This window comes from Ovis canadensis, chromosome 11, assembly GCF_042477335.2.
Source record: "Ovis canadensis isolate MfBH-ARS-UI-01 breed Bighorn chromosome 11, ARS-UI_OviCan_v2, whole genome shotgun sequence".
Classification (NCBI taxonomy): Eukaryota; Metazoa; Chordata; class Mammalia; order Artiodactyla; family Bovidae; genus Ovis; species Ovis canadensis.
In genome coordinates, this window is record NC_091255.1 from 21876399 (window position 1) to 21889589 (window position 13191).

Here is a 13191-nt window from a genome sequence, read left to right on the forward strand (position 1 = left end):
TCCCTGCCTCAACCTAACACAGCTCCCTGGCTACAAGTCAAGACACATCTTCATAGCATAAGAGAGTACTAGAAATGAAAAAGAATTTAACATTCAGAGACCCTCTGGTCTTCACCTTAAGATAGGAAATGTATTTTACATAGAGGAAAGTGAGCCCCAAAGAGACAAGAGCCCAAAGTTGCTTTGGGCTAGTTGCTTTGCTAGTACATGGCAAGGAGAGGAATAATAAAAAAAAATTTTGTTTGCTTTTTCTTAGGAAAAAAATCTGAGGGACTTCCCTGGTGGTGGTTAAGAATCTGCCTTGCAATGCAGTGGGGTCCATCCCTGGTTGGGAAACTAAGATCTCATGTGCCGAGGAGCAACTAATAAGCCCAAGCACCACAATTTAGAGGATCCAAACTCTGCAATGAAGATCTTGCGTGCTCCAACCAAGATTCCATGCAGCCAAAGAAATAATAAATAAATAATTTTTTAAAAATGTAAAGGCTCTGATAGGCTTCCCAGGTGGTGCTAGTGGTAAAAAACCCATCTGCCAATGCAGGAGACGTAAGAGACACAGGTTCAATCCCTGGGTTGTAAAGATGCCCTGGAGGAGGGCATGGCAACCCACTCCAGTATTCTTGCCTGGAGAATCCCATGGACAGAGGAGCCTGGTGGGCTATAGTCCATAGTGTTGCAGAGAGTCGGACATGACTGAGGGGGTCGCAAAGAGGGTCACAAAGAGTTGGACATAAGTGAGTGACAAACATCAAAGGCTTTGAAACTTCAAAAAGTTTTAGCACATTTATAATAGGCTGTTGAACACGATCATTCCCGAGTCTCAATGCCCAGGCAGAGCCTCAGAACTCTGACTTTGTCTAGAAGCTCTAGAGTGATGCTCGTGTGGGCTCTCCCATCCTGAGTCTCTAGGCCACCATGCCCACGCGGGCTCTCTTAGAGGGTCGGAGGCAGTGGATCCCTGAATGACAATTCCACCAGAGAGCGGGGAGCAGACTGCCGGCCAATTACCTCCACGCACTCATGGCATCAAACAGACCTGGTACAGTTTCCTACCAGACCCGAGGAACACTGGATGAGAAACTAAACAACTCCCCAGATGGGGTCAGGTGTGCCCCTATTTTACGTGTGCGCAGGGGGAAAAGCTTGAAAACCAAAGGGATGGGCAACCTTTTCTGAGAGCTCATTCCTCATGCTAAAGAGAGGCTGACTCCGAGAGGAAGCTCACATGCCCTCTTTAGAAAGGAGACTGATCCCATCTGGAGCTTTGGAGAACAGGGCCTGTCTGTTGTGAAAATAGGTAGTTAGGGACTTTTAAAAATGCAAATTGCTGGACTGATCCTTAGAGTGATTATGGGCTATTGTAGCAACAAGTCCTTGGGGACCTGCGCAGACAGATGACTGACACATATACTACCCTATCAGGACCGGACATGGTGCCGCTGGCGTTAATGGCTTTCCAAAGTGTGTGATTGTCTTTAGATAACATCTATGGGGAAAGTCAATATGTGGATGTACTGCCGCAGTGAGGACTGACATCTAACATTTTCTTAAAGGAATCTTTGCCTTCCAAGGGTCAGAAAGTAGAGAGAATGTTGTGTTTGTATTTCACTTCCACGTCTTAGATAAAGAGCTGCACTGAGACAGGCCCCTAAATGCATCTTAGGGAAGACGACAACAGTACCAGTGGATTACCCGTATTAACTCATTTAATCCTCACAAGAGCCTGTTACAAGCCTTGTTTTACGGTTAACACAACTGTGACCTGGAAGGGTTAAGTACATTGTTCAAGGTTGCTCCACTCACAGTTGGCAGAGCCTGGATTCAAACCTGGCCAGTCTATTTCTTTTATTTATTTTTTGGTTTCACCATGAGGCTTGTGGGATCTTAGTTCTCTGGCCAGGGATGGAACCCCTACTCCCTGCATTGGGAGCTCTGAGCCTTAACCACTGGACCTCCAGGGAAGTCCCCAGTCTGCCTCTTTAAGTTACGTGACAGTTACAAGGCAGCCAGAGCTGAAGAACCATCCCTTCCTTTCTCGAGCCCCCATGGCTGAGTCTCACGTTGTGCATCAGTGTCATGGCAAGGATGGAGAATGCACAGTGCAGGCTCCTGGCGCTACAAGCTCCTGGGAGGAGCTCTGATACTGTACCCCAAAGAGCCACATTTCATGTCGTACTGACACACAAATATATGTATTTGGAAACTGAGATCCAGTGAGGGCCTGATACCAAGTTTCAAAAGCAAGATTAGCAGAATTAGCAAGATTAGCAGAATCCAGTGGTACTAGGGACCTGTTCTCTCTAAAGGGAATGAGATTATTGGATATTTTTTCCTCCTTAATGCAGAAGCTTTAAAATGCTTTAGCATAAGAAAATCATACATCACCTCTTGAATGAATCTATCAGACCACTGGCAAGATGCCTTACCTCCAGAGACAGTTATTGTCCAGAGGACAAGTCATAAACTGCAATTCTGATTTCTTGGTATAAAGAGAGAGCTTTTACCACATCTAGGCAGTGGACTGAGAACTGGCAGGCTCTAGTCTACATCCCTTATATTTCTAGGTCCTCCCAGCCTACTGACCTACATTACAGTAAACACAGAACAGAGCAAAGAGTGGAAGGAGAGGAAGTGGATCTGAAAGTCACTGCAAGCGTCCAATGTCGCCTTGACTTAGGAGTTTATGACTCTACAAATTGTCACAGCCCATTAAGGGTCTTTTTTTCCAGTTTCCCAAGCACGCAAGCTGCTGCCTTTGCCAAGCCAGCCTGACTCCCTTCTGGCAGGTAGTCTTTCACGTCCATCAAGTCCGTCCTTACCACTCAGTGAGGTATTTTGAAGGCTCTGCCCACCCACCATCTACTGTTTGAAGAACTGGGAACCCATGATCCACCACCTTGAGTGACATGAAAGAGCAGGCCCTTAGGAGCTTCTCTTACTAATGTTATCACTCTCGTGACATTTGGACAAAAAGTAAAATGACCACTGGGACGTCCCTGATGGTCTAGTGGCTGAGAGTCCGCCTGCCAATGCAGGGAATACAGGTTCAATCCCTGGTCCAGGAAGATCCCACATGCTGAGGAGTAACTAAGCCACAACTACTGACGCCACGCACTGCAAAAACTGAAGCCCTCTTGCCTAGAGCCAGTGCTCCGCAACAAGAGAAGCCACCGCAATGAGAAGCTCAAGCCCCACGACGAAGAGTGGCCCCTGTTTGCCGCAACTGGAGAAGGCCCACGCAGCAGTGAAGACCCAGTGCCTCTTAAAGTAAAATAAATAATATAAAAAAAATAAAATGACCACACTACTTTCTCTTCTCAGGCCTTGTGGACACGGAGCCCAGGGAACTGAGCGCAGCTTAAATGAAACTCAGGGACGCAGAGGCTCATGTTCTGCTGCTAGTTCTAGCCTCTGTCGGTGGAATGAACAGACAAAGGTATTCTTCTACCTTCTGCTGTTTCCGTCTTCCCGTCTGTAACATGGCCCCCATGCCACCGGCCCACCCAGAAAGTAACAAGGAGCCACATGGATGTTCTTGAGTTTCAAATAAAGTTATCCAGGCTGCCCCTATCACCAGCCCATCACCTTGAGTGCAAATGTCAACTCTGTTTCTGCGACGCTTAAGAAGACTGGATCCTGTATCTCTCCTCATCTGTGTAACATTCTGAATATTTCACACATAACTACAGGCAGCAAAGAACAAGGCATTCAAGGAACGAGGATGTACAAACACTCAGATGACAAGGTCAGGGGATCAAAGTACACATGCGGGGAGCACTCTCTGGTTTTGGAAAACAAAAGACAGGATGGCAGAGGACGGAGCCGCTAAAAAAGATGGGTAAGTGAACAGTGAAACCACTGAAAGGAAAAGACAGGAAACCGTGGGGATGGTCATGTTTTATGTGCAGGTGACCACTGCCGACTACGAAAAGAAATCCTTTAAAAGTAAGAGTTTTCGGAAGAGAGAGGTAGGAAGGGCTAAACTAATTAAAACCGGGTTGGCTAACGACGGGCAACACCACGTGGGTGCTAAGACGGAGTGCAGCCATAAAAGCTTGACGCAGACACGCAGTGTATTAAGTTGGGAATGTGTGTCTTTCCAGCTTCGTTTCTATTAAAGGAACAAACAATTTACATGTGGCTGCCTTACAGAAGTGTGATCTGTGGAGTGTCAACCCTTTCTCTTCACACCCAACTGTGTGCAGTCAAAGCAGAGATGGGGTGGAGGGGGGCGGGGAGGGGGAGGAGAAGAGCAGGGAGAAAGAAAGTTTTTTAAAAAATCTCTGCCTCAGCAAAAGTTTTCATTAAAATTTTAGACAAATGATCCCTGTGTCCTTCTCCCTTGCTGCCTGGGGCTCCATGCTATTTCTATGCAAATAACAACCTCGTGGTTTATATCTTATTATTTCCACCGGAGCTGCAGCGACATGACCTGAGACGTGTAAGAGGTGGGGGGGGGGGGGGGGGGAGGTGGAGTTAGAAAGGAGAGAGAAAGAGAGAAGAGGAGAGAGAGAGATGAAGTGGGTGTTCACTCAAGTGTGAAAAAAATACTGTCAGGAGTGCGCGTCAAGAACAAAAAAAAAAAAATCACAGGGATAACGTGTTTATTTCAGTACCACCCCCACCCCCCACCCCCCCTCTGCAATCCAGCACCTTTTAAAATTCATTGGGCATCGGGCGATCATGCACAATCCATCTGCTTTCACTTTATCATTTGCATTTCATGCCTCCTGGCTTTTGATGTGCTGATACTTTGATGCAGTCAGGAGACGCGCATTATCATTATTTCAATTTTCAAAGGGGTCAACGGGATCGGCACTTGCACACACAGATTTTTTTTTTCCCTACAACCTCTGCATGCGCCCCCTCCCTTCTGACTCTTCGCCCTAATGTTTAACATAAAGGATGAAGACTCAGAAAGGTAGGGGTCAAATGTTTACAGTCTAAGGGCTTGCGTCCACCACCTACATTTACACAGGTACACACGTATGACAGGGTAGATGGTCAGGGCTTGGGGAGGCTCCGTGGGGCTTCACACACACACAAAGACTTTCTCACACATGGAGACTCGGGGAAGCACACACACAGAGAGGGATCCAGACACAAAGACAGAGACTAGGGCTCGGGCAGGAAGAGACACGCACTCAAAGTGACCTGGACACACGCCCAGTGGATGCGGGACCGACTCCTATAGAAGAAAAGGAAGGCGTGGAGAGCGATAGCGGCGCGCACAAACACAGGATGTGCACAAGCAAGAAGGCGGAGGAGGCAGCCGGAGTATGTGGCCCCCGTCTAGTCCCCTTCTTCATACCTGAGAGGCACAGGGGCAGACAGGACATTTTAATGAATTTGCATGAAATCCGGGGTCTGCCAGCTCCATGTAAGAGGATAGAGAAGCAGTCAGGGCAGGGTTAGGTAACCCCTATAACTGATCACTCTCTTCAGCTACAAATGATCATATCCTTCCGGAAACAAGCATTGTAGGGTAAGTTACAGCTGCAGCTTCACTGTCTCTTCCCTACAACTACACTTCTTCTTTAACCCGCGGCCCTGCAGGCTAAGAGGAAGATGAATATAATGAATTTGATCACAGCAATTCAACCAGATTTTAAGAAAACAAAACAAAATCCCTAATGCTTTCTTCGTAGCAAGATTGAAATTCAACTACCAAGCTTTCAGGAACAAACAAACAAAACCCCCAGCAGCAGTGACAATAACACAACAATGACAACACCTCTGCCTTTTGGAATAGTCTTTTGCTATCAGGGAAAAAAGAAGAAACTCAGTGTGACAAGGCACTTCAGAAATTAGCTCTTTGCTCAGGTAGAGGAACACTGTAGAAATGTAGGTGTCTTTGTTACAGTGGATCCTCACAGATAATGGTATGTACAGTTCTCTACAGCATGCATCAATATCTCATTCTAAGAAAAAGGATCCGAAAGAACAACTCTTTTTAAAAACGTTAAGACTCTCAGCCAGTTTCATTCAGAGCAATAATCTCCCTCAGTAGAGACAGTTCACAATCTTTATTTCCAGGCTACTCTCTCAAGAAAGAGCAGGACATCCAAGCCGGCCTCTGTGAGCACCACTCTGCTTTCCTTGGAGAGAAAGGCAAACCCAGAGAAGGATACAGAGTTCACAGGGGTGCAGAGAGCAAGCTTATCACCTCACACCATTCTCATTTCCGGCGTCCCCCAAAGTTAACTGGACTGATAGCAGTGTCAACTTATTCTAAACGGGGATGATAGGCTGGGACACTGAATTCCAATCCTTCTACTTGAAAGTCAAGGCTGGATTTAAAAAAAAAAAAAGTTTGTCCAAGTCTAATAAACAACTAACTTAGCACACATGTAATTCCGCAAATTCGATCCCCAAACCATGTTAAGAGAGAGGAAAAGGTGACTGGAAGCGCAGCACAGGCCAATGCTTTGTGCCAAGTTCCAGGTGCTTTTACCTCTGTTTCCTCATTTGAAGGTGGAAATTGCTACTCATCTCTGGCAGATAGAGAAAGATGAGAGGTTATGTGAGTTGTATGAGGTCAGCCAGCCAGCCTTAGACTATTACATGTTCCTAGCTTTGGAGAGAAAATAATTTTCCTATGCCTGCAAAGAAGGGGGAACTACATGGTCCTTTGTATATGCAGGTATTCTTAGGTACTAAGGTCACTGTAAGAGTGAAAGCTATATATTTTTTCCCCTCTCTGGAAAAGCCACTATGCACTTGGATTGAACAGACACAAGCATTTCTTTGGACGGGAAAGTGAACGTCCATGTCACACTCTTTTCTTAGCAATCCACCCATGCATCCACCCGCCCACTTCCCATTCAACATTCACCAAGTACTTCCTTACCTATAAAGGACCACGGCTTAAGTGTTCCTCTTCAGAGGTGCTTTCACAGTTTCTCAAAACATTAAAACCTGATACCCTTGCCATGTTCAGAGGATGTTTCATAGGTATAAATCTCACACTGCTTGCTCACAGATGACAAAAAGAGAGGGAGAGGGCAGAACAGATGCAGTCAATCTGATCTTTCTAGAAAGACATCAGAATGTAAACTCTTTGCAGCAGGAGTTATATATGGTTTGTTTGTTAACATATCCACAGGGCTTGGAATAGTGTCAGGCACATAGTAGGTACTCATAACACTCATTATGTCAAATGAATGACTAGGCAGAGAAGACGGAGAGAGGAGGAGAGAGAGACTGAGGAAGGCGTGGGCTGAATATCTTCCCCCACCAATCAAGACCTAGAATTAAGAATTCACAACAGTCTTGGAAAAGCTTCACACACTTCTCCCAAACCCTAGAAACTTACTTTGTTGAGGGCCCCAGCTCCTGTCAGGATTAGGTGAGAATTTTCGACCTGGATGGTTCTCTGTCCCAGTCGGACGAGGTAAGCCCCAATCCCAATGGCCCTGCACGTAACCTTAAAAAAAGAATAAATTCGATGCGTCATATATTTATGTTCCCTCGCAAGCTGTAAGAATTAAGCTATAAGTACACAAAAAATTCACAGGAACAGAAGCTAGGTTTTTTGTTTTTTGTTTTTTTTTCCTAGGAAATCTGTTTGGTTAAATGACAATACAAAAACACAATTTCCTGGTTAAAGCCAAGAAGGTACAGAATTCATTCAATGATTCAAGTGACAGTTAAAGGGTCTCAGACCCTTTACTTCTCTTACACTTTTGCCTGTTCCACAGATGTGTGGCATCCACACCAGAGGAAAAAGGAAACCAGTTAAGAGGAAACGAAATTTAAGCTGTTAATACTGTGTAGAATATTTGAGAACTAAGAAGTTAAACTAAAAGCTAACACAAGGTGCCAGTTTCATCTGGGGGATCCAATTATGTACATTACCCTATCGTCCTACTATTATGCACAATTAAAATAAAACTGCAGATTTACAATTTTAAAGCAATGCTCCTGGGGCTTCCCTGGTGGCACAGAGATAGGAATCCGCCTGCCAGTGCAGGAGACATGAGTTCGATCCCTGGTCTGGGAAGATCCCACATGCCATGGGGCAACTAAGCCCGTGCTCCAGAGCCCGGGAAACTGCAAATACTGAAGCCTGCACACCCTCGAGCCCATGGTCCACAACCAGAGAAGTCACCACAATGAGAATCCTGCACCGCAATTAGAGAGTAGCTCCCACTCGCTGCAAGTAGAGAAAAGCACGCTCAGCCACAAAGACCCAGCACAGCCAATAAATCAATATATATATATATATATATTTTTAAAGAAATGCTCTCATTTGAGGCTGAACAGCAGTGACGGTGGCAGAAGCAAATCCTAGTCATAGCCAGCTCTCCAAAAATCTCACACTCGGCCAAGATTTACCAGGCTGATGGTGATGATCTCGTCGTAGGCCAAAGAGGATTCCCCAGCAATCATTCCAGACCCTCGAAGGTTCTCTGCTCCAAGTCCTTCTTCCTTCCCAATAATGTCAGTTATCTTGTACCTGGTGGATAGAGTCATGCCAAATTAGACAGGTTAAACACAGTAACAACAATCCATTAAGAGAATAACCACCATTAATAGGCAGTTAAAAGCATACTGAACTCTTATATTTGACACCACAGCTCTGTACATTTTTTATACTCGTCATTCATATATCTTTCCTTCTTAGCTTGGTGCCTATTTTGTCTGGAAGCAGCATGGTATAGCAGAAAGAGCAAAATCTGGAACTAAGCAGACAGGTTTAAATCCCTGCTCTGATACATACAGCAGCGCAACTCTAGGGATAAGGTAACTTGTGTAAGATGGGAATTAGAGTGTATCCACTTCTGAGAGTTGAGTTCAGAATTAAATTAAGCAGCAATGAGAGGGTTTGACACATAGATGGCGCTCCAGTGTCAGAAGACCTCTTACTTTCCAGGACATGTATCTCTACAGTAAGCCACAGCCATTAAATCAAACATTTTAGATGAATGTTACCTAGGAATTAAAAAAAAAAAATCCAGAGGCACAGTAAGAACAATTTCTCAAGTTCCAAATCCTCTCTCTTTCCAAGACAGGGATGAAGGGAAGGTCAACACAGTGCATTCCATCCCTGCTCCTTGGCAAGTACCCAGTGTATATACGAGAGTTCCTGGCACAGTGCTCTGGAGGGGCAGGGGGACTGTGTGTAAACGTGAAATGCTGGGCAAGTTGTCCAGAAAGCAGCCTGCAGATCCAAGGGGAGCCACTCATGGGTCTTCTCGGTGGGAGATTAGGAGTGATAGCTGATAATGCGAAATGGGAGATGGGGAATGCAGCTAATAAAGGAAAAATACAAAGTGGGACATAGAGATGGGCATATGTTATTTATTGTTCCACGTGTACCCAGAAGCCTTGGCACTGGGCAGTTTTAGAAACTGAAATAATAAATAAATATCCCACAGTGGCTCTTAAACTATTTTTTTTTTTGCCCCCATATTTCTCTGTTTCCAGCCTTCCACCAATTCCTTTTCTTTGCTCTCGCTGTTGTTCTGTGGCTTTGTGTTTCTGCTTCCCAGATTCCCAGTAATTCCTTCTCCCAGTTCTTCATTTGGCTCTGTATCTAGACTCTAGATTTCAGACTTACGTTACAGGTCAAGTTAATCTGCTTTAATGGGTTAACATGCCACAGTAATTTGGTGGTGGAGGAGGGGGTTAAGTGTTCTTTTTATAAGGCTCACATGCCGTAGAGTCACACATACCCATGGGCCCTGCCAGCCTTCCTTGCAAAGCAGATCTTTTCCCTCCTAAGGAGTGCATACTGCTTCAGGGGTGTTTATGATTTGTTAAATGACATCTTTTCCTATTGCATTACATGAAAGAGAATAAAAAATTTCCCATTTTCTGCTCTGTGATCTAAGTCTTCTACCTTTAAGACTATCATTCTTTAAAGTAGTACCAGGGACTTCCCTGGAGATCCATTGGTTAAGACTCTGCACTTCCACTGCAAGAGCACAGGTCTGATCCCTGGTCAGGGAACTAGATTCTGCATGTCACATCACATGGCCAAAAAACAAGAAGGCAGTGCCACATTTTAATGTTTCTTATAATCAAAACCTTTGTGTAACATAATATGATTACAAAAGATTCGTGTGTGTCATTTTTGACCCTCACAACCGTACAGTGTGATAAGGAATATCCTCTCCATTATCATAGATAATAATAGCCAGGGTCTGTGATTGCTTACTATGTGCTTAGCACTGTGCCATTAAGGGCTTCACATATATATAAGCTCACTTGATTCTTCTTCATACAGATGAGGAAACTGAAGCTCAGAGAAGAAAACTGACTTATTTTAACAGAAGCAATATACAAAAATCAAGTCTTCTGAGATACCAGTAACAAAGAGTTAAAAGATACAATGGCGCGGGTGGGGTGGGAATCCTGTTCAGAGTAGCAAGAAAAAAGTGCAAAACATTTAGAGCTGTTTAAAAAACGGCAAAATCCCGCCATACCTACACTGTACACCAAGACATCCTGGGATGGGTGCCACAGTGAACCCTCAGGGGCACTGAAGGACGTTTCGAAGTTTTGGGAGAAACACTATGTGATATCTGATGGCTCCCATGTGACTACTAGTTTCAAGGAGTTCGTGGTTTAACACTAGGTAGTGCTACATTCCTTCTGATAATCGTCGCAAAGATGGGTTTTCGGTTTTGAAGGTGGTGCGGGGTGGAGGGAGTTCTACACAAAAGCCAGTGCAGAACAAGATGTGAGGGTGGAGATGTCCAAGCTGACTCTAAGATCTGCAATGCCGTGCAGATGCAAATATCCCATAAGAAGTAACTACAATTATTTAAGAATGAAATAAAAAAAATTTTTCAGCTATTATATATATTATACAGTTAACCCTTGAACAACAAACAGCCAGAGTTAGGGGCATCCACCCTCAGTAGATGAAAATTTAAGTATCACTTATAGTTGGTGCTCGATTATTAATACATGGTTCTTCCATGTCTATAAATAGATTCAATCAATCACAGACGGTATAGTACTGTTGAATTTACTGTTGAAAATGTCCATGCAGAAATGGACTCAAGAAATTCAAACCCATGTTGTTCACGGCGTAAATACTTACGAAGCTCTCTGGGTCTGACTACTCAATAATCAGAAATACCAAGTATATCTTTTTGCCTAAAGCTGCTATGAAAAAATTACGGAGACAATATGGGTGCTGTGAACCAAAAAAGATTGAGACCTTCTGGCATAACCTATGTGAAGAAAACTACAAAACTTCAAATATACACTTAAATAATTAGAAAAACACACCATACATCTTGTTGGAAAGAGTTAATATTATGAAGCACTCAGATCATCCTAATTTATAAACCTAATGCAACTTGGATCAAAATCATTATGGGAGGTTTTGGAAAATTAAAAAAAAAATGAGCCTATATGTAATAAGACAAAAGTAATTGATAAAATTTGGGGGAAAAATTAAGAATGTGAGGAACCCTGGCCCATTACAGCAGTTCAAACTGTGTGGCATTAGTCCAAGAATAGATAGAACAAAAAAACAGAATATAAAGCCTGGTAATTGAGTTAAGATTATTATAAAAGTGAAGAAGGTATGAATAAATGATACTGAAGCAACTGATTAACATTCTGGAAAATACTTTCAGATAGATTATAAAACTGTTCAACTTCACTGGTGATCAAAAAATACCAGTTAAAATAACAATTGCTGTTTTCATCCTATTTTATTGACAGTAATCAATGTTGGCAAGGATGGAGAACAATTAAACAGCATAAACAAGCACTACACATACTGTTCATGGGAATGCAGCTCTTGAGAAGACAATCTGAAATTGTTAAAAAAGATTTTTTTTTAAATGGACACACTTTTTGACTACTAATTCTACTTTTAGAAATTAACACAAAGTAAATAACCAGAGATATTCCTCAAAGTTTACATAAAAGAATGATCAGTCCAGGGATATAGCAGTAAAAATTAGAATTGTCTGAATGTTCAGGTATGATACATTCATTATAAAGATTTATATGAAGCCATTAAATATCACATTCTCAAACAATATTGTAAGAATATAAAAAGTTCCCCCCAAAATAATTTTTAGTGGAAAGAATAAATTACAAAAGACCTTTTCTATTATGACCCCAATTATGTAGGAAAAAAGATGTATATACAGATGACAGAAAGAATATATATTAATAACTGTGATCTCTTGCTAGGACTATAGCTGGTTTTTACTTTTTATTCATAATTGTTTGTATGTTCCAACTTTTCAAATGCAGATAATAAACAATTTTAAAGCCTCAATGAATAATTTTGCCTTTTAGTTAGTAAGTGGTACAGCGGAGATACCTAAGGCTCCTAGATTATGCGACAAGCAGTCTTCATTGCTCAGGGTCATGATCAACAGGACAGTGAGAAAAAAATGATCAAATTCTCCTTTCTTGAATCCATGGCCAAATTATTCTGATAGATAACACCTACCTGGATTCTCCTTCATCTTCCACATGTTCACAATGGACAGAGTTGAGAGCACTGACTCTCTTGTAATCTTGAGGGGTCAGATATAAATATTTGTATCCCTGTGGGAAGCACAAATAGTTTTTAACCCATTATTTGCCATCACCAAATGACCGGAAGACCCAGCAAAGCATGTATGATGCAACGGTTCTAAGCCAGCTTTAAACCGCCAAATCATGTCTTCAGAGTTACTGTCTCATAGAATACTAGCATAGAGAGTGCTCCTTTGAAAGATGGAGGCGTCTGCTTCTGTATCATTGTATCCTTGAACTCGGGTTTCTTGCAGCTGCAACTTCCGGTACTGATACATTCCACTCACTTTCCTTTTCATCGAGGTTAAGGGGTCATTCTCTAATCTTAAGTGATACCTCCATTAAAAATATCAACACAAAATTAAAGATCTGCATGAATTACTATTCATCATTTTCCTCACAACGGGACCATCGTACCATCAAAATATAGATGGGTCAAGGATAATTGAAAGCATCACAAAACTGGAGTATTCAATCTTAAAACCAGATGGCTATGCTAATGATCAATAAACACTAAGCTTGAACCATTTGCTTTTTTAAATAAACATTTCATTTCTTAAATAAAAAAGCAAACAAATATTTGCTTTTTAAAATAAATAATCCCTAGGTACATTAAAAAATCATACTAACATTTCTTAATTGGCTTATTTTTATACATACATATGCACACTCACATACAGACTTATTTAACAC

At 42.6% G+C, this 13191-nt stretch overlaps 1 protein-coding gene across 4 annotated transcripts in view; it reads right to left on the bottom strand.

Annotated features, from left to right (window-relative positions):
• ACACA (acetyl-CoA carboxylase alpha) overlaps window positions 1-13191 on the bottom strand; it is a 244316-nt gene that overhangs the window by 54524 nt on the left and 176601 nt on the right. For all 4 annotated transcript variants that reach the window (XM_069602731.1, XM_069602732.1, XM_069602734.1 and 1 more), the window contains 3 exons: window positions 12431-12528; window positions 8338-8458; window positions 7316-7426 (listed from right to left, as the gene is read on the bottom strand). In XM_069602731.1, the coding sequence (XP_069458832.1) occupies window positions 7316-7426; window positions 8338-8458; window positions 12431-12528 (330 nt within the window). The remainder of the gene's footprint in view (window positions 1-7315; window positions 7427-8337; window positions 8459-12430; window positions 12529-13191) is intronic.